Here is a 21,694-nt window from a genome sequence, read left to right as displayed (position 1 = left end):
AGAAAAATGCTGCTCCCAAAAGTGCCGACTTATGCGAGTTTTACTGTAGTAGCAATGCCAATAGCTGGCAAAATAATCATGTTGGCTTTAGACTAGTCCGCCTCTGTAAACTCTTCCTCGGCCGGCCAGGTAAGGGCTCAGCCGGCCAGGTAAGGGCTCAGCCGGCCAGGTAAGGTTTCAGCCGGCCAGGTAATGGTTCAGCTGGCCGTGGTGCCGTGGCTCCGCCGGCCAGGTAAGGGCTCAGCTAGTCGTGGCTGAGCCGGCCAGGTAAGGGCTCAGCCGGCCAGGTAATGGCTCAGCCGGCCAGGTAATGGCTCAGCTGGCCGTGGTGCCGTGGCTCAGCCGGCCAGGTAAGGGCTCAGCTGGCCAGGTAATGGTTCAGCCGGCCAGGTAATGGTTCAGCCGGCCAGGTAAGGGCTCAGCCAGCCAGGTAAAGCCTCAGCTGGCCAGGTAAGTGCTCAGCCGGCCAGGTAATGGCTCAGCCGGCCAGGTTCTTCTGTAGTTTGTATAGCCCTGTGGCAGAGTGAAGGAATACACGTGTGTAGAGCTAGTCTTGAGTCTTGTGACTAAAGTTGTGTATAACACTAGCACGTTATTCTCCCAAATTTTTACGTGTACTTTACCTTGTGCTGAAAGTGTTCACTTGCGTGTTGTCAGAACTTGCCCTTAATCTAGCTTCATGCTCATGAAACACCTAAAGTTATTAATGCATTCATTGTTGTACTTGTTTGTACAGGTGATAACGTTGAAAGGAGAACCTCACAAGTGTAAATCAGAGAAAACGACAGAAGAAGGAAAGAAGGAATTGTGTGATGTTGCTGTGCAGACTGACAAGCTTTTAGCAAGTGAACTTGTTAGTCCGAGGACAGGTGGCAATGAGGAATTACCTATGCATGCCCTCTCTACCTCAGTCTCTGCAACAGCCTCAGAAATAAGTAAATCAACCGACATTCAGGATGCTGCCTGGCTGAGTAGCCATGGGGAAAACCAGGTAAAACTTGATCCAGGTCCATATAGTCTCGTACTTGCATCAATCCAACATGAGAATGTATGACCATTATATAAGTACTAGTCTGTACAGGTCTATACGAAGATATATATACGAAGATTGCCTCCCGTTGGCAAAATCATCAGCATGTTGATGGTGCCAATATAGAGTAGAAGTAGAAGAAGTAGAAGGTCCTAGCTTCTTTCAGGGATGAACAAAAACATTCCATAAGCAACAGCACTTGTATCAACAGTGTATATTGTACTGTATATCAACAGTGTAATTCGTAGATAACTCTACCGTCACATCTTGTGTTTGTAAAATGCTCACTTCAAATATGCTACTAAGTGCTTATCACAACAGAGCTACATTTTTTGAGTTCTTGTATATCTATCAGAAATTGAAATTCTCCCAATTCTTGTGTTAAAATTATTCCTCTTTTCAAGTGTCTTAAAAATCACAGATCCTTTCCAATGTAAGTTATACTAATTAGGATGAACAATGTGTAAGTTACGCCTTTCCTTGCAGGTCTCGATTGCAGAAAGCCTAAAGTCTGCAGCGGAGGATGCCATGCATCAAACTGGTTACGTTTACGACGAAAATTATGGTTTATACTATGATTTCAACACCGGCTACTATTATGATTCTGTAAGTGGAACCAAGTATGCAGTAACTAGTTAACGTCACAGTATAAATCATATTGCATTCATCATCATATCTTACGATTAATTTCGCAGTGTGTGCATCCAAATAAAAGCTTTACCTAATTCATTAAGGATACTCTCCACCTTTTGCACGGGTATTGCTCTAATGAAGATTAAACGTTTATTGGCGAATGAATGGAATCAATCACTTGTTTTATTTATAGAGGAGATATATCTCTATGCTCAAGCCAAAAAATTTCATAAAATTTCCAGCACCTAATTATGTTACCACAAAGATTTTGAATTTTTATGTAAAAATGGTATTTTGGATATTTCTCAACTACCAGAAAGAGAGAGGATACAAATTTTTTGCCACATGTTAAGCACAATATGGACCAAAATAGTGCGTCAGGATTTTTCTTTAAGTTTTATATTTATCGAGAAAAATGGAAAAAACTGTTTAAAAATCAATTTGTGTGTTAGAATTGAAAATTTTAGCGAATAAAGAGGCATAACTAATAAAATACGGCACTTAATAACGCACTTTTTTACAGCAATATGTTACCATTAAAACGAGTGTAAAATTAAATTAATCCGAGTTGTAATCACAGAGAAATATCCATTTATACATCGGCAACTATGTCAGAAATCGAAATGGAGAAATTAGCGTTTTTCTATTTTTCACAATGATCGACCACCTGTGTGCAAAATGGGTGAACGTATGTGAAACATCTACTGTTAGTACTTACTGTGACATATCCATGACTAACTGACACCACTAAATTGGTAATATGTTCCATGCACCTTGAGAAATTGTGAAAAATTACGAGGTTACTCAGGTTACCACCGCACTTTTATGCAAAACGCGCATACGATGTGTACTGCATGCTGTTACTAAGCTATGTGTCAACAAACACGCGCCTAAATGCAAAGTGTGTAACAAGGGAAACGGGGCTATTTTCGGTGGCGCGGCAATTTCAACTATCACTGGCAGATGACAGCTGTAGGAGCATTGATGCTGAATGATACTGGCTTAGTGAATATCATGAAAATTCTGGTTGTATCATGTCTCTGACGTCATCAGTGATGTCAGCTGCTGCTCACTACACGTGTACGCGGGCAATCAAAACGCTCTCAAAGTTCACATGTACCGTTATATGGAGAAATGAGCATATATACAGTGGTGACACATAGTGTTAGCCATCGAATAAAGTCGAAAATGGAAAATCGGTAAAATTTTGCCTAAAACCTGTAGAGTATCCTTAATGCAAGTACCAGGGTGCGAAATTAACGGTAGTCCGGAGTCAAATACTCCCTGATTTACTGTCGGACTCCCTGATTTGACATATGCAGGAGTCCGTGTGACTCCCTGAAAATTCTATTTTGAATTTTTATGTAAAAATGGTATTTTGGATATTTCTCAACTACCAGAAAGAGAGAGGATACACATTTTTTGCCACATGTCAAGCACAATATGGACAAAATTTTAGCGAATAAAGAGGCATAACTAATAAAATACGGCACTTAATAACAATCCCTGACGCACATTTTTACAGCAATATGTTACCATTAAAACTAGTGTAAAATTAAATTAATCCGAGTTGTAATCACAGAGAAATATCCATTTATACATCAGCTACTATGTCAGAAATCGAAACGGAGAAATCAGCATTTTTCTATTTTTCACAATGATCGACCACCTGTGTGCAAAATAGGTGAACGTATGTGAAACATCTACTGTTAGTACTTACTGTGACATATCCATGACTAACTGACACCACTAAATTGGTAATATGTTCCATGCACCTTGAGAAATTGTGAGAAATTACGAGGTTACTCAGGTTACCACCGCACTTTCATGCAAAACGCGCGTACGATGTGTACTGCATGCAGTTACTAAGCTATGTGTCAACAAACACGCGCCTAAATGCAAAGTGTGTAACAAGGGAAACGGGGCTATTTTCGGTCGCGCGGCAATTTCAACTATCACTGGCAGATGACAGCTGTAGGAGGGTTGATGCTGAATGATACTGGTGTAGTGAATATCATGTCTCTGACGTCATCAGTGACGTCAGCTGCTGCTTACTACACGTGTACGCGGGCAATCAAAACGCTCTAAAAGTTCACATGTACCGTTATATGGAGAAATGAGCATATATACAGAGGTGGCACATAGTGTTAGCCATCGAATAAAGTCGAAAATTAAAAATCGGTAAAATTTTGCCTAAAACCTGTAGAGTATCCTTAATGCAAGTACCAGGGTGCGAAATTAACGGGAGTCCGGAGTCAAATACTTCCTGATTTACTGTCGGACTCCCTGATTTGACATATGCAGGAGTCCGTGTGACTCCCTGAAAATTCTGCCATACGAACTAGTTCATTCCGGAGCAAGGTCTCACGGAATTACTGTATTTTTTCAGCAAATGTCCAAAGAAAATTTGGCAGACGTGCAACCCCATGAATCTTCAAAATAAGCACATGGGTTATTGTTAATATCTTTAATTTTGAACTTCAGACTGCGGACTCCCTCATTTTGCCGCGGACTCCCTCTTTTTGAGGGCAGGGAGTCCGTTGGACTCCCTTGTTCAAAAGTTAATTTCTACTCCTGAAGTACGTTTTGAATTTTTGAAATAATAATTAGGGAATTGTAGTGATCGAGTGTTTTGCTGTAGAACGTAATCTATGTTTAATAATTGTTGCCTACAGGAGCGCTGCCTACATTATAATTCAACAACTGGCGTCTACTATCGGTTCGACGAACAATCGCAGAACTACGAGTTCCACTCACAAATTGCCGTGCAACAGCCCAGCTATGACCAGTCACAGTACCACCAGGGGGCAGCAGCTGACCCCACCCGTAAAGACGAGGACAACACAAGAAAAACCAAGACTGCAAAAAAGAAGAGGCATAAAAAGAAAGGCACTGATAGCGAATCCGAGGTACAAACCTACAGAAAATAGAGAATAATCATTACTTGCTAATTACCACTTGACTTGTTATCCAGCCAAAGTTCAACCGATTTATTAAAGTTCTAGTGTATAAACTTTGCTACATGATGGACATTTCCTTTGGGTCTCCAGTCATTTGTTTGAATAGCAAAAGCGATGCCTACCGGCGTTGTGTGCACACAAAACTGTGGTCGCTTTCTGCAGGACCCCGTGACTGGCATGACGAAAAGTCTTCATTCTCTGAGCCTTCGACATCAGGTTCATGGTAAATGCCCCCTGTAAGCAGTTCTCACTGAAACCGTCATTCCTTGAAACCATGCGGGAGTCAATGAAATAGGTTTGGGGTTTTCGTTCTATTCGGTATCTCTACCAGTACATTGACTCCGTCGTGGAACCTTTTTGTTGCACAGACAAAAAAAGTAAGTAACACGTCTTTTTTTTGCTCTTAGGATGAGAAAACTGAAAGGCGGCATCGCAAACACCAATCGAAGAGCATCCGTAGATCGAAAGACTCTGAGAATAATAATCTCGAGAAGCATAAACACAAACATAAGAAACATTCCAAAAGGAAGTCCGAACACCATCACAAAAAGAGCCACAAACGGGACAGGCGGAAATCAAAGGGTGGAACTAGGGCTGACGTAGAGGACGGCCATCGCAGTGACTCTGGTTGCCGTAAGAAAGTCTCAAGCAGTGATCCGTGTTTAGCTGAGCTGCAGCAGCCAATTGACAATGAAAGCAGTCGCGCTTTCAATGCTGCGAATGGCGAAGGTGGTTTGCTTACCGTTAATAAGGCGAGACGTACGAAAAAGCCAAAGGTAGTTCGCGTAAAGACGCATGTTAGTGGGGACGATGAAAGCATGGAGTACGATAGTGATCAGGGCAGTGTAGAGGGGTCCACACGGGAAGAAGGGGAATGCGAGGAAAGCTCTGCCAGTAGCACTAGTAACAGTGACGGCCGTGACGTCATTGAAACCACTGCCACTGAGCCAATTCTGCAAGAAGAAGAAAATGGTTCGTATGAAACATTAAACATTACATTTTAGAAGTGTGGAGCTGTGTGTAGTAGTGTGCATGTAGGTCTGAACGTCCAGTGCTAATAGAAATGTAATATAGTAATACAGGGTAAGTAAAACTTTATTAATCTTTTGATCGTTTATTGATTTTTAATAATAAATTGGAAAAGATAGTGTCATCTTGTGTTTGGACGTTTTGAGAGTCTTTACACTTCAAGAGTCGTGGTGCACAGGTTTATTGTATGCATGCCACCAAACGCATATCACAAGTACTAGTGATACATGTCTGGTTTTATTACATAAAGTATAATGACGTTAAACGACTTGGTATCACTTGCACGTTGCTTGGGTTGTCAAAGTAGTTTATCTGGCACTTCAAGCTCAGCAGTCACTGTAAGGAATGTTCTATTTCAGAGTTGACATCACAATGGCCGCCCTGCATTCGAGCAATAGTACAGGCCTCCGAGCATGTAGATCGAGGGTCATTGTTTGTTGTCACGTGCATGGGCGCAAAGATTGGACGCGAGAAGAACAATAGTCTGTGCATCCCTGATGTTGAAGTCAGCAAGGTAGGGGAATTTCTAAAATGTTTTAATGTTTATTGCTGTAGCATTGTCGATTTATATGTGTTTCACGGCTGACGCTATGGTGGTATTGGCAATGAAGATAAAACATAAACCAGGGGGTTCAAGTCTTCTTTCATGGAATTGAAAAGATTGTTCATCATTAATTACTGCCGTATCATCAGATTACAAATTTACACTGCCGTCAGGTGAAAACTGTGGAGATATACATGCCTCCGATTTCTCCTCCTGCCTCTATACCATAATAGAATTGGGTGATAACACTCATTTGGCATATATCTCTGTGTATATGTCCTGTTTTATGGAGAAATAACTGATTAATTCATTCACAATCATCGCAATGTTTTTTTTACACTATGGCATTCAGAATGTAGTAACGGCATTTTCAATTTTATCAGGTACACGCAGAAGTTTTGTATGATGAAGCGATGTGCCAGTACACGGTCACCGACTGTGGCAGTCAGAATGGAACTTTTCTTAATGATCAGCGACTGTCGGAGGTGTGTTTCTACGGTGTTTACCGTTGCTCTCATAATCTCACGAATCATGTTCTGCAATAATTAGTATATCTTAAGGAACCTAGCGTATAGTGACATATGGGATTAAATATTGTTGCCAAGTGATGAGGTGAAAGATAATTAAAAATCATAAGGTTGTTGATAAAAAGGAGAACAATATTATTTGGTTTAAACTATTAAAATACCCATGCAATATTAACTTCCCTATCTATAACTTTCGTGCAATTTCCATAATGAACAGCTAGATCATTACAAAGTAACAATAATACCAACAATAATACTTGTATAAGTAACAGTAAAGTAACAATAATACTTAACAATAACAATAATGCATGGAATGCTTATTTGAAATGATAGTTACGAACTTCAAGGCTGTAATTTTTGTGTTTTACATCTGTGCATTTTTAGTTATCATTTCCTGTTGTCTTTGTCAGGCTAAGTGTGTGAGTGAAGCGTATCTTCTTTCCCACGGCGATGTGCTGAGAATGGGAGTGGAAACATGGTTACTGTTTCACATTCATGAGGGAACAGACACTTGTGATGAGTGTGAGCCAGGACAAGTGCAAGCTGCCCTTGCCCAACAACAGATACAGCCAAAAACAGGTAAATAAATACTAATTGAATCAAGACTGAAAAGGAGTAGTTGCATTGTCGTTACGTTTATTAAGTTTTACTCTCTGAATTTCATTGATATGAATGCCTGCAGCAATTCATAGATTATTTTAGTCGTTGCATGGGAATTATGAAATTGCATGAATTTAAATATAAATTGATTGAAATTTTTGTTGTTTATTACAGAACATGTGGTGCTATCAAAAGCCGAAAAAGAAGCTCTTAGAAGAAAACAGCTGAAACAAATAAAGAAGCGATATGGACTTGAGGTATATAAATTAACTTTACCCATAAATATATACATATATTCATTAATAGGTGGCGTCACCTGCACAGTGATGTATTCGTAGATATACCCTGTAAAATAATTTGCGGTTGCTTATTGAAAATAATCTCTCTGTTTAGTCACATTGCCGCATATTAAAATTGTATTTAGTTCAGTTTATTTGTGAAAGTCTTGTGTTTTATATGTGATGAACAGAATAGAATTTTACAACGTCTGTCTACGTAAATCAGTTTAATTGCAGTACATTTGTGTTAACAAATTTTGTTGGTTGAACAGGCATCAGCCTATGTAGATAATAAGGCAGCAATTGATAACGCAAACTACATGGATAGATCAACTGTGCGGCGCAAAACAGTAGGAAGTGATGATCCGTATCAGAAGGAAGAAGCCCCTGCCTCGGTGAATAGGTACGACAACATCATGATTATTAATGTTTTGATTGTAAGATAAGTTTTGAAAAGAATGCCATTTGTAAATTATTCCTTACTAAAACAAAATAAGACATATCAGAGATGTGTATGTTGTGATTATCGCTCGTCGCTCTGTAGAGTGAGTTTATTAATTGTTTTTAATATATCTACGCAACACTGTTACTCCGTGTTTCTATTTGCAGAGCCATATCTTCTGAAAATCCTGGTTTCAAGATGTTGAAGAAGATGGGATGGAGTGAGGGGCAGTCATTGGGAAAGAACATGACTGGTATCACTGAGCCTGTAAGCATAAACCTATAGTCTGTGATGACAATTGTCACTATTATTTTAATATAACATATGGTTTTGAGGTTATAGAATGTATCCATTATGTATATATGGGCTTCACAATATTATTCTGTAGGGATTGCAAGACTAGTATCCTTATAAATTTGGTGATATTTATTCACGGTGTCATTTGTAAGTATAATGTGCACTAGAATAGAGTGTTTTAAAAATTATAGGTGACTGTTTTCAGATCCCTAATAATTTTTTGCATTCTATCTTCGATTCAATTTTTTGTGATATCTGTTAAAACGTAAAGTGATTGCTGAATCTTCCAACAAGTTTTTACAGATGCAAAAATTAAAAATTGTTAATGCAATTAAATTCATAATGCAGTTTATTTAAATAGTGGCTGGAAAGCAATTACAAAATTTAAAAAACGATAGCTAAAACTTCAAAATTGAATATTTTCAGGTTAACGTCGAGGTACGTTCACAGAAAGCTGGCCTGGGTTCGAAAACATCGGTGAGGATGTCTATGGACAACGTGCAGTCCAGGAGGCAGGCCGAGGTGTGGGCGCGCGCCCGGGAGCGCTTCGAAAAACTCCAGGGCAACGACGAGGACGAATCGGGGACACCCTCCCAACCCCCAGAGGGCGCTGTTGGGCAACAAGTGAACGTGCCACCTCGTCGGGTAGCAACTGGAAGGGCAATGACGTTTGTGCAGGGTGCCACTGAACATGCTGATGGTGCGGAGCAAGGTGGAGTATTCCATCAAGATCCAATCCTTCCGATGCAATCCACAGTCTCAGCCGATGGTGAGACTGTCACTGTTAAAACTGAACCGATGGGAGATGGATGGTGAGTTGTTATAACACTGGTATGGTTTCATACGTACGAGAGATGTGCAGAAATGATAAAGTATGGCCAAACCTGTGTTAGTTAGTGTGGCACGATTAATAAAACGAACACCCGTACAGGAATGAAACCCGTTTGGCGTTTCTCTTGAGTGACAGTTGTACATTGAAACCACCTATGTAGAATTGACATCTGTCTCTAAAGCACAAGTTTCCGTGTGCAAGTATTTGTTTTGTTGCCATTGTTCGTTTTCTTGTCTTCCAGATAGGGAGAAGTTTAATAGTGGTCTCACCATATCATCAAGCAGGTTGCCGGATATTGCATGCTGTACAGAGGAATTTGCAAGGATCTGCGAAGATTCACATGTAATATTTTGGATGATTTAGGTGTGTAATTCATAGAGAAAATATTTAACTTTTGTCATGTTTTGATGGCAAAATGATAAAGTGTATCAGCAGGTGGATTGTATTATATATATACACATCAACAATAGATACCCGAATGTATAGATACTATCCTGGTATGTTTTGTATATAAATTTTTTATACAAACTACTTGCTCTGTTATTTATCTTTAATTGATATAGAACTTTACACACAGATGTCTGCAAAATAATCAAGTTTTTAGAAACGATCTCAGAGTTGTCAGGTTGTCTGTCAAGTCTGTCTACTAAACACTAATAGGTTCTTGAAGCAGCCTTGGTGCGCTAGTTTGTCTTGTGCTAATAAGCTTAAATAGCATGTCTGTTGTCTCTTGATGGGTCTTGACATGTGCCATTGTTTGAAATTCCAATGGTTTGGGGAACACCTGTTTTTGGAAAATCTTAAATTCCTTTTTAAAATGGCTGTTAGCCCCTCTCAAATCACCATGCAATTAACAACGGTATTCACAACTTAGAAAAGAAAGTGAGCGAGAGTTATACCATACTAAGACCCTTTTTTCAACATCAATGCAGATTTATTCATTTCAGTCACAAGATTCTTTTTTTTCAAATACGATTTAACATCAATGATCATACATACATACTGATAGGTCTATGCTACAAACTATACACGACAACTGGTTGTCTTAATTTCCTCATAATCACATCATAAATAAGTGAATTTATGGGACAAAACAAAGTTTAAATAGAGAGATCCATGTCATTTTCAGTGGTAGTTTTGTGGCAAATGGAACTAGTGGAAAATCAGTTTTAATCGCATATATATATATATATATATATTTAAACATTGATAAGCACGAGTATAATTTTATAACAGCACAGTTAGATGAGGGTCACTTTGTTCCTACTTTAGCAGTGTAAGAAGAGACATGCAGAAGAGACATGCAGAAGAGACATGCAGAAGGTACCTTGCCTCGGTACAAAACAGAACTCAACAGCAGCCAATTTTTCTGAACGTGCGCCCTGTACGACTGCAAGACGTCTGAATATGTGAATTACCAAGAATTAGGAAGTCACTGCCAATACTGTTGCCGTTACAGCTGCCATTACTCATCTTGTCTTTGCTACACACAGTAGGAAAGCCTATAATTCACAGGTCGTGCGCAGGTGGATTCACTGCCACACTTATAACACGCTATATCGTCTTCATACATAAACATCAGTGTGGATATGTTTAAAAGACTACAACTGTTAAAGCACAACTGTATCAACTGCTTGCAACTAGCCATAAGCAGTATGTGTATACCAATAGTGGCACTGTGCTCCAAACGCGGCACTAAACATCCGCACGAGAATTCCATGCTTCGGTATTCACCGAGTCATTCACTACGGTTACTCTTTACCAAATAAAAATAACACACACACACTGAATATACAGACTGAACTGAACACTTCATGACAGACTGCAACTGTATAGAAACATTGGATTTTTATGGCTTCTACGTTATAACATATACTCACGCTATCACTACAGAACACTACTACAATCACTATGTTTAAAGTACTACTAGACCACAACTCTACTCAGTGTAACTGTTGCTATCAACAGCAACATAGCACCTATGATTCACACTCCCAATAGTCCTTTACACGCCTACATGAAGGCTGGATCTTTTTTTGTTCGTTTAAAAAGTTCTAGCTGGCTATCGTTGGAGTATCACAAAACCCAAGCAACTTCACCACTTGCATTCTATTACACATATGCATCATAAGGTATACCGTATTACATACTTGGAATCAAGAGCGTATTAGGCAATACTTAATAATACTTAATACTTACGTACCACTTAAGTATTAAGTAATACTTATGAGGCTCTTGTTAGAATGATATACACTCGCCAATTATACAACGAACTGCATATATGTAATAATGACCATTTTGCATTTGAATTTACCACCACTAAAACTATACTGGTCCACTTTGTTGTACAGTTCATGTCATGTTTCGCACCCATGCAAACTCCGAGTGCAAATAAATGACTAAATATGAACGAGTACACGTAATGTGTACGTGACTGTGTAAACAATAAAATGCATCACAGTTTCGTTAGATTTCCATGACTTGGTGGGGAATTCTACGCGGTACGAATAAAAAATTCAACACTTGCCCGCATGACCATGGCAGAAATTCTAGTTGAATGCATGGCAAATTAAAGTAATTTGGCAATCGAAAATTACTCATTTACAGCTCTAATATACATATTTACACAAACATCCTACTGTTGTATTTTTATCAAGTTTTTTTCTGTAAAAAAATGTCTACAGATATAAGCATCAAACCACCAACAAGGAAATTGCTTCCATTTTCAGTCAAATCTGCATATAGTTATGACATCTAAAGTTTTGCAAAGTCTCTACCTTGGAATCATTATGGATGGACAATTGGACATTGCACATTATATGCGGCTGAGTATTATGCATATATATATATATATATATATATATATATATATATATATATATACATAATATATATGCTAATGGAAATATTATGAAGCTTGAAGCACTGAAATCCAAGTTGAGATTCTACACCAAAGCCAATCACTATGATGCCGGAAGGATACTTGTCCAGAACCACATCCTTCGGCTCGATCAAGAAATTAGAACCATTTTTATAACAATATCATATTTGCATAAAAATATTCAAAGATAATTTTACAACAACCGCTATTGGGTAACATTACCTATACCGTCCATGCTATGCGTGGTCACTGATCAAGTTCATATAACGCCTATTACATAATATGCCGTACCTGCTGGTTTGTGCGAGAAAATAATCAATAAATTGCATATCTAGCGAGAGCGGTTAGCTAGCGTTCAATTATCGTCCATCTTGTGCGTTAGGCTATTAGGCATATAGATAGATATCTATACACACAGTATTACATCAATTACAGCATTACGTGCGTTTGCTAACCTGGTCTAGTATCAACGTGGCAAGAAATGATCAGCAAACTTATTTATGGAAGCACCAATTTCACTTTGGATAGACATAAACTATTAGTGTTTCATCTTTGAACATTCAACATTTCAACTTGTCATTGAACGTATATGTTTTCGTGGACCACTCGTCGACCTTCTTGTAACATGAGATACGGACTTTCAAGCCCTTGCAGTTTATATTTAACACCAAAAAAATGATTCACATACTTTGCTCTTGCCATTTTGGGTAACGAATCACCACTTGCAGTTTCTCTCTTGCAATCATTCTGGTATACTAGTGCATACTAAAATATAAATTGGTTAGGTATTGTCCTCTGTCAACGACATTTCTCACACACAATAAGAATAATCTTGCAAGACCAGTTTGCATATTTAATCTAATATTTATACTAAGTTACGGTGGGTGATCTAGGATGGGCTTGCGGACCTCAAAACGGCGAGATGTTAACGATACCATGAACACAAATCTACACATTGTATAGATATGCTCGGAATGACGCTATCTGGCAACAATCTCAGAAGCCAGTGCACAAGTATTTCGTAATAGATTACCGACCGCTGTGCATTTCTAGACGATTATACCGCTGTTAAGCAATATTCAGCTATGATACCGATGATTTACTGGATCGTGAATCGTGACCGCACAAGATCATGGTAATTTTTCATGGGTACGCTATACATTTCAATTAAATAACCTATCCACAATTACGTGGAGATAACCAATAGTTTGTAAACTGCATCTAAATACATACGTCTTTATAGATACTGTCATGTAACAAGTCATGAACTATACACAACACGCGATCGAGTGTGTGTACACACACATACAATAGAAAAACGCTGGTAGTACTAATGTAACTTTTATATGTAATGTATACTCTATATATGCATTGCTATCAAACACGTGAAGCTCCAAAGTTGTATATATATATATATATATATATATGGCTTACTGTGCATAATAGATAATACACCTAGTACGCACATGATGAGATACATGCTGCAAATCAATATTCAAAGCACATTACAATATCCACATGTATACATTAGTAGCAGCCTACAGTACAGGGATTACCATCACTCCATACACGGCCACATACAACCTATTGGGCGCATCAATCCTAGACGACATGCACTAATATCCGTCGTCGTCACTGACAGTGAAAGCAGCTGCAAGTTTGTACAATATGAATACACAAGTAATAGCTGGATCTTTAATTCTGAAAATCCCTTTGCGTCACTGTGTGTGTGTGTGTGTGTGTGTGCATGACTACACCTGGCAGTCAAATCTAGGAAATCAAATTTAAAGTAAACGTCATAAAAAATTAGATGCTGTAAAAACAATCTAAAAGATAATTCATAGTAAACCTATAGTTGGTTACCGTAGTTTGTGAGAATCAATACATCATACACGTACATGGAAAAAGTCATGTGGAAATGTAACCATATTGTTCCTAAACGTTTTGTAGGAACTATGTATAAATTATGGAAGCTTCAAAAGACAACCTGACTCTATGTCTGAAACTAAAAGGTGTGGTACACAAAAAGAAACATGGTTAAAAAGTCACATCCATTTTGATCTCAGTTTCTTGGGTGTAAAATACATTAAACATGGACAATATAAATACTAATCAGAGCATCCCATATTTAAAAAAGTAAAACTGCATTTAATTGAGATCGCTACACTGTGCGTATGCCAAAAAACACATCCCACATGGGGAGATAATGGAAATGATCATCTATATAGCTAGCAGCAAACAGGTTTTAAGTTAGGCTTTCCTTAGTTGGCTTTTAAGAATAGTTTTCGACCACGTTGCAACAATACGTGTAAACTCGCGTTACAACTTGCGTTCAATGTGCGTTTTCTTGTGGGTCTTCAGCGGACTCAACTGCGTAAAGGCCTTGTTGCAAAGATCACACTTGTACGGCTTCTCGCCCGTGTGAATTCTCCGGTGCGTTTGCATAGTACCCTTCTGACGAAACGTCTTCCCGCACAGATCACAAGGGTACGGTTTCTCGCCCGTGTGAATCCGCCGGTGGATGCTCAGGGAACTCTGGTGCGCAAACTCCGCGCCGCACGTATCACAGTTCCAAGACGCGGCCGTCGCGTTAGGCACTACCGGTTCGTGGTGAAGCCCCTTCGATTCGGAAGCAGCAGAGGATGCGGAAGCAGCGGAGGACGTCGCGTCTCCGTCCGCGCCGCCGCACGACCCCGCGGCGTGGTGCGCGCTGAGCGCGTGCGCGTTGGGGAAGGTCGCGGGGCAGCGTCCGCACGCGTGCGTCTGGTCCCCCGCGGCGGCGGCGGCGGCGTGAACCCTCCGGTGGTTGTTCAGCGTCGCTCGCTGCGAGAACGTCTTTCCGCACTCGTCGCACGGGAACGGTCGCTCGCCCGTGTGAACGCGCATGTGCACCGCGAGCACGTGCTTCATCGCAAACACCGCGCCGCACGTATCGCACTTATACGGGTGTCCGCCGCCGCCGCCGGGGGGCGCCACCGCCTGCGCCGGCGGCGGCTGCTCGGCGGGGAAGGGCGCCGGCGCGGTCGAGGGCGGTGGCTGCTCGGCGGGGAAGGGCGCCGGCGCGGTCGAGGGTGGCTGCTCGGCGGGGAAGGGTGGCGGCGCGTGGAGGCGCTCGTGGTTGTTGAGCGTGCTGAGCTGGGAGAAGGTGCGTCCGCACGTGCCGCACTGGTACGGCTTCTCCATGCTGTGCACGCGGTAGTGCGCCTTCAGCGCCCCCTGCTGGGCGAACGACTTCTCGCAGACGCTGCACTGGTAGGGTTTCTCGCCCGTGTGCACGCGGCGGTGCGTCTTCAGCGTGCCAATCTGCCGGAACGTCTTGCCGCACAGCTCGCACGCGTGCGGCTTCTCGCCCGTGTGGATGCGCCGGTGGATGTAGAGCGTGGTCTCGCGCGCGAACGTCGCCCCGCACGTCGCGCAGCCCCACGGCCGCTCGTCCGAGTGCACGCGCCGATGGCTCTGCAGCTGCACGAGCTGGCGGAACGGCGCCGCGCACACGTCGCACTTGTACGGCATCTCGCTGCTGGCGCGGCCGTCGTGGCTCCGCTGGTGCGCGCGCAGTGTACCCAGCCAGCGGAACGTCGCGTCGCACGAGCCGCACCGGTACTCGGGCTTGTTCGGCGAGTGGTGCTGGTTGACGTGCCGCTTCAGGAGGCCGCTCTGCGCGAACATGGCGTTGCACACCTTGCACCGCCACGGCGGACTGTGAACTGGCTGCACCGCCGCCGCCGCCGGCTCCTCCACCTTCGCGGGAACCTCCTCCTCTCGCTGGTCGAGGGAGGGTCTCCCGCGACGCCGCCTTCTCGTCGTCGGCGCCGGTATCTGCGCCGCGCCGGACACGGCCGTCACGATGGGGAGCCCGCCGGCGTCCGACGCGTCCCGCTGCATCGTCGACGTCGTCGCCGCGCGCGGTTGGATCTCCTCCTGCAGCTTCTTCAACGCCTCGACGATGTCGGACTCCTCGCTGTTCGTCGTCGTCGTGGCGACGGCGGCGGCGCTGTATGGATACCCGCACGTCTCGAGCACGCACAGCCCGTCGTCGTCGTCGTCCGTCTCCATCGCCGGAGAACCGCCGACCTCGGTTGCCCGCTTGTCGACGGTTTTAAACATGCCGCCGTCGCACTGGTAGTCGACGTTCGGCGGTTTCTTCCAGTTGGCGGTGTCGGCGGCGGAATTCCACGGCCAGGAGTCGAGGGGGCCGGGAATGCCAAAGTCGAGATTCGACGCCTCGGATTTCACGGCGAGATTCCCCTGCTGCGCGGCCGCGGACTGGAGAAAGGTGCCATTGCTGAGGATGTTCGGGTTGAGCGTCTCCGCGTGAACGACCGTCATGTGGCTCGACACCGCGTTGCACGCGCTCGGCTCCACGGCCGACGTCTGCCCCGGGTCCTGCCCCTGCGAGACGAGCACCTTACAGTGGACTGCCTTCGCATGCGCGACGAAGCGTTCCTCGGTGAAGAAGCATTCGCTGCACGAGATGCATCGGTAGTAGAGCGTCGTCATGCTCTCGGGCGCCAACAGCAGCGACGGCGGCGGCGCCGCTTGTCCGCGAAGATGACTGCTCTGGTGCGCCGGTAGCATCACTAGACTTGTTAACTCTTGCTTCACGAGAAACGGCACAGAGCAGCTGCTAGTGACGGAGGACGCCATGTTCTGAGGAGAAATGAAAATAGAGAAAGGCGAGTTAAAATCACAATACTGTCACGGGCTAATCTAGCTGCTGAATATGAGCACCCGTGGCGAGCCTAAAATGAAAGTGTCAATGACACTGTAGCTCACCACAAAAAAGGACACAAATGAGTGAGTAAGAAGAAGTCAGTTTTAATTGAGCAACCATCGACGTACATTATAGAAACGATTGCCATCTGTATATCGCAATAATAATTTATAAACCAAAATGAATCACAATTTGTGACCGTAGATGGCGCTATACACGCTTTGTAGCGATGGCGTTTGAAATAAATAGGTTATGCTGCATTCCGACATGTTTTGTAAAACTTTACTCTAATATAGACGTTTTATCGGCAGGGTGGAGAGGAAATACCAATTTTGCACTAAAGATATTGTCAATAATATCTTTAAAAACGAACCAGACGATTGTGACACCACATACTGTTTGTGTCTATATAATATGTTATACAATTGCCAAACCCTACCTAATTTGCATAATTTAAATATATCAAAACCCCTAGCCCTTATTCATTCACATACCAAAAATGAGCAAAATCCGTTGAACCTGAACTGACTAATAGCAATTCCCATTTTTGCCAAAAAATTGCCGTGGCTCGAAAGTACGTCGACTGGCGTGCTTCAAAATAGGACGTTTAATATGGGAGCATAGCAGTTACGACTATACCCAATTTCAAACATGTGGGCCAAACGGTTCCTGAGTTATCGTTGACCGAAGCGAAATGTTGACGGACGGACGGACGTACGACGGACGACGACCCACGGCAATAGCTCAGCTTGACGATGTCAAGGTGAGCTAAAAAAAATGCTTATCTATCACATTAAATTTGGACGTTTGGTCAACACATTTTATTCAGATAATAGATTATAGATCTCATATAAGAATTTTATTATAAAACAGTGCCTACATAACAATAGAAACATGGGGATCTGCATCAGAGCTCTGCTAATTTGGGCGTTTTATGAATTTTGTAATTTGGGCGTTTTATGAATTTTGTAATTTAGGCGTTTTGCTAGGGGTCGTAATTTGGGCGACCGGTATTCGGTATGAAAAATGGCCTGGATTAGGCCCCGACTGTTCATATTTATTTCTTAAACTATTCTTGATCGCTTATAATTTTATGAATATTAATGCAGTGGTTACCAAAAGTTTTTCTGGCTACCATCCTTTGGGCTCCATACACTCATTCCTGATTACCCCTACCATAACCTATATATACCTTCACCTTACCTCTTGGCTCCCTTCTATGGAATACCATAGCACTGAGGGGGTACCACTCTGATTCAGAAACTATGTATTATAAAATAACACTCTCTAGCCTTCGCCACTATTTTCAGTATGCTATAAAATATACCATTATATTAACATGTTGTTAATATCGTGTTACTTATATATCTATAAAAAAAAAATCTGCATGGTGACTGGAAATTAGTAACACTACATGGCATAAATAAGGCATAATTCAAGTAAAAAAATAATAATGAAACCATGAATTTTCTGATATTTGATTGTGTAAATTATATATCATATATTTAATTTGATTATTTCACACTAACTGACGCTAAGCTTTTGTTGAGTTATTTCTGAGTTGACTAACATTCCTACTGTAGTCTATTACTTGAGTTTACCTGTCTTTACATTATTATGTATAAACAATATAAAACAATGTCAATGTGACTCAGTCACTCTATTGTGCTTACTGAAATAAGATTGGAGTTTAAAAACCCAACAAACTATGTGTGAATTGGCAAATGCTTTACGAAAATAACTTTGAACTATTTGTAACAAATAACAATGACGAATATTAAACTAACAAAGTCCCGTTGTCAGTGGAAAAGACTTGCGGACTAGTTACAGAGCACAGGCACTTGGAGCGTTTCAATAAAATATAATGCTAAATAAATATGAAATCTATTTACTACCAAAGTCTTAAAATGTTTCTCCACTCTCTTTCACCTATTATTGCCGACAATTTCCTGTAAATGCTCATCTGCAAACACACGCTGGCGGCCGCATGCTAGCTGCTGCACACTGACACATAAATATATAGCAGGTAGCAGGGGTCGAAATTAGCGGTATCCCGATATCCGCAGGATGGTAAATTCCTGTGTTGGATACCAGATTTTAATGCTTGGTATCCCGCTTTGATAGTAAAAAAAAATCGTCAAAATCGGGATAGTGGTTGTTGAGCATATTTGCAAGCGCAAGCGTGGCCGATGTTGATCATACATTGTATCAAGAAAACCAGACAATGTGTCTAGACAATACGTCTGCAGTGTACTTGTCTGTGCATATCTGTGAATCTGTTTTCATGTTTTTATATAATAATTACATTACATATTAATAATTTTCAAATGCTATTATTGCATATTTCAACATTTTGAATACCAACATTGTTAAAATTACTATCCAAAAAATGGGATACCAGATCTTTGGGGGGGGATACCAGATTTCAATACTTGGTATCCCGAATGGATTGGATACCATAATAAAAATCTAATTTCGACCCCTGGGTAGGAAAGCGTGCTGCCAAAAATCACTCGACGCTCGCTTGATTTCATACGAATATAACACAAATATTCAACCATTCTACTCCATCTTTGTTTCTATTTGAAGGACAGTGTTCACTTGTTATAAAAACATACTATCTGTGTTCGTAACCGAGCTGTGTCACGCGAAATCACACAAAGCCTGACGAAATGGCTGCAAGTACAGGGCTATAGGCGGCGCACTGCATATTGGGAAACTACCACGCTGCTTTCCAACTCCCGTACGAGCCTCGTCAAAGCTGCCAGTTAAGCGTTGCAAAAACGTTGCAGCGTTGCGGCGCAAAAATAAGGTCACGAAGAGTGCCGGTGGGTGTTTCCTGATTCCGACAGCCATTTACATAAACTGCGCAAAGGGAGCGAACGCGAGAATTTCGTCAGGCTTTGAGTGATTTCGCGTGACACAGCTCGGTTATGAACACAGACAGTATGTTTTTACCTCCGCCCAACGGAGTTGGAGGTGGTTATGTTTTCGCTCTTGTGTGCGTGCGTTCGTGTGTTCGCGCGATCGATATTAGCGCGTCAGCCAGCGAGCCAGCCAGCGAGCGTGTACATGTGAGCGAGCAGCAGCAACGAGCGGCTGCTACGAGCGAGCGAGCAGCAAGCCAGCAAGCCAGCGTGTACATGTCAGTACGCTGGCGTATATCGTGGCTTATTTGTGTGTTCGTCAGTCGTATGGCGTATGTCGCTGGCGGAGGTATGCACTCGCCGTGAGTGCACTGTCTAGTTATATCAAGTGAACACTGTTCTTCAAATAGAAACAAAGATAGAGTAGAATGGTTGAATATTTGTGTTGTATTCGTATGAAATCAAGTGAGCGTCGAGCGAATTTTGGCAGCACGCTTTCCTACCGGCTATATATTTATGTGTCGATGTGCAGCAGCTAGCGTGCGGCGGCCAGCGTGTTGCATATGAGCATTTGGACGGCATAAAATTTACAGGAAATTGTCGGCAATAATACTAATACTAATAGTAATAAGTGAAAGAGAGTAGAGAAACATTAAGACTTTGGTATTAAATAAATTTCGTATTTATTTAGCATTATATTTTATTGAAACGCTCCAAGTGCCTGTGTTACAGAGTACGAGGTGATACAAATATAAACATAACCGCGACAACTACTGAAAATAACTAGCTAAACCAATTAGCCGTAGGTAAAACCCGTAAGTTTGGTTCAAGGATAGAGAACATGGGTCCCAATAAAACCAATGTAATTTACATCAATATATTGGGACCCATGTTCTCTATCCTTGGGCCGTAAGTTTTACCACGATAAGTTATTTAACGATAACGATTTTATCAATGAATCAGACGCTCAGCCTATGAACAGAAATCTCTAACAATAGTGTTACGGTATATTAGTATTACTATTAGTATTACTATTAGTATTACTATTAGTATTAGCAATATTCAGAATGGAAATAACAAAGCAGTCCTATTCGGATTATTAACTTATCATGTATTGTTAGTTTTAGACAAATATAACGACAACAACGTCAACTACGTAATACCAACCATGAGTCCTTCGCAATAACAATGAATCGCACTTTAATTGTAGCCGTAGGGAGCTGCAAAAACAATGATATTATTAATCATTTTTCTGGGATCGATTTTTGGAGCAAAGGCTGCCATTGTTCCACACCAGCGCCACTTGTGGCAATTTACGGTATGATAGAATTAGAAAGGCCTCGGGTTAATTCGGATTACGAACCAGTCCTCGTTCATAATCTGTTTGTCACAGAATAAGCTTCAATAAATATCCTACAATATACTTTATTACAATGATAAAATATGTTATAACTTAACTATGGTTTTGACGTAGCAAATAAAGTTGCTACCAAAAATCTCAGCTTCTTTTCTAATGTCCACTTGTTATGGTAATGTCTGCGCCCGTAAATTTCATGCGTGTTTTATGCGTTCATCGTTAAAACATAGTTCACTTACATGTAAATGTAATTTATATTCCCATACGAACTATCATTAAGCAGTAATATTGTTCCTATCGCTTGGGTAAGTAAACCAGCTATCTGGTTTAGATTCTGACCCTAGTGACGCGGGATAAAGTTGGGACGTCGTGCGCATCACCATGATTACTACTAATACTAGACCGAATAATTCTGTCCCATATAACCTTTTTTATATTTTGGTGAGGGTTATATTGGGACAGAACGGGGTTCATTGAAATTTCGTGAGATCGCATGCAAAATGCATGCGCTGCGAATGCGGCCCGTACGCCGCTATTGGTGCGAAAAAAACCTACCGTTTCCTTCTACATGACTTTACCTAGATACAATAATGTAACCCAAACCCAAGAGGATAGGGTTACAACGCGAGCCTATACTTTTGTGCGGAGGAATGCCCGAGTGAATGACTCGGGCAGGTTTGCTGGTGTATTTTCAGAGACTAGA

At 41.6% G+C, this 21,694-nt stretch overlaps 3 protein-coding genes across 4 annotated transcripts in view; 2 read left to right on the top strand and 1 right to left on the bottom strand.

Moving 5' to 3' along the window:
- LOC106810242 (angiogenic factor with G patch and FHA domains 1-like) overlaps window positions 1-9,703 on the top strand; it is an 11,655-nt gene extending 1,952 nt beyond the window's left edge. Inside the window, exons 2-13 of the mRNA XM_014813532.1 lie at window positions 737-991; window positions 1,517-1,636; window positions 4,339-4,572; window positions 5,031-5,595; window positions 6,012-6,166; window positions 6,580-6,681; window positions 7,134-7,302; window positions 7,498-7,580; window positions 7,874-8,004; window positions 8,211-8,310; window positions 8,767-9,152; window positions 9,414-9,703. Coding sequence (XP_014669018.1) covers window positions 737-991; window positions 1,517-1,636; window positions 4,339-4,572; window positions 5,031-5,595; window positions 6,012-6,166; window positions 6,580-6,681; window positions 7,134-7,302; window positions 7,498-7,580; window positions 7,874-8,004; window positions 8,211-8,310; window positions 8,767-9,152; window position 9,414 — 2,301 coding nt within the window. The 3' untranslated portion in view covers window positions 9,415-9,703. The remainder of the gene's footprint in view (window positions 1-736; window positions 992-1,516; window positions 1,637-4,338; window positions 4,573-5,030; window positions 5,596-6,011; window positions 6,167-6,579; window positions 6,682-7,133; window positions 7,303-7,497; window positions 7,581-7,873; window positions 8,005-8,210; window positions 8,311-8,766; window positions 9,153-9,413) is intronic.
- An 852-nt stretch (window positions 9,704-10,555) lies between these two features.
- On the bottom strand, window positions 10,556-20,925 carry LOC106810236 (zinc finger protein 271-like). Its single transcript, XM_014813524.1, has 3 exons — window positions 20,802-20,925; window positions 15,069-16,703; window positions 10,556-15,020 (listed from the first exon to the last, which is right to left on the bottom strand). Exons 1-3 carry the CDS (start codon window positions 20,802-20,804, stop codon window positions 14,373-14,375), a joined length of 2,286 nt encoding a protein of 761 aa, XP_014669010.1. The 5' UTR covers window positions 20,805-20,925; the 3' UTR covers window positions 10,556-14,372.
- A 223-nt stretch (window positions 20,926-21,148) lies between these two features.
- The window catches only part of LOC106810238 (cell growth-regulating nucleolar protein-like), a 7,735-nt gene continuing 7,189 nt past the window's right edge, over window positions 21,149-21,694 (top strand). Inside the window, exon 1 of one of the 2 annotated variants that reach the window (XM_014813527.1) lies at window positions 21,149-21,163. The gene's annotated coding sequence lies outside the window, so the exon portion shown is untranslated. The other variant, XM_014813526.1, reaches the window with a different exon arrangement.

Source organism: Priapulus caudatus, unplaced genomic scaffold (genome assembly GCF_000485595.1).
Source record: "Priapulus caudatus unplaced genomic scaffold, Priapulus_caudatus-5.0.1 Scaffold422, whole genome shotgun sequence".
NCBI lineage: Eukaryota > Metazoa > Priapulida > Priapulimorpha > Priapulimorphida > Priapulidae > Priapulus > Priapulus caudatus.
This window is presented reverse-complemented; position numbering and strand designations above follow the sequence as displayed.

Excerpts from the sequence above, each read along its gene's own strand:
- LOC106810236 (XM_014813524.1), bottom strand. Across the intron at positions 15,021-15,068 it reads CACCGCCCTCGACCGCGCCG|CCCGGCGGCGGCGGCGGACA; the intron begins GCGCCCTTCCCC and ends GCGGTGGCGCCC.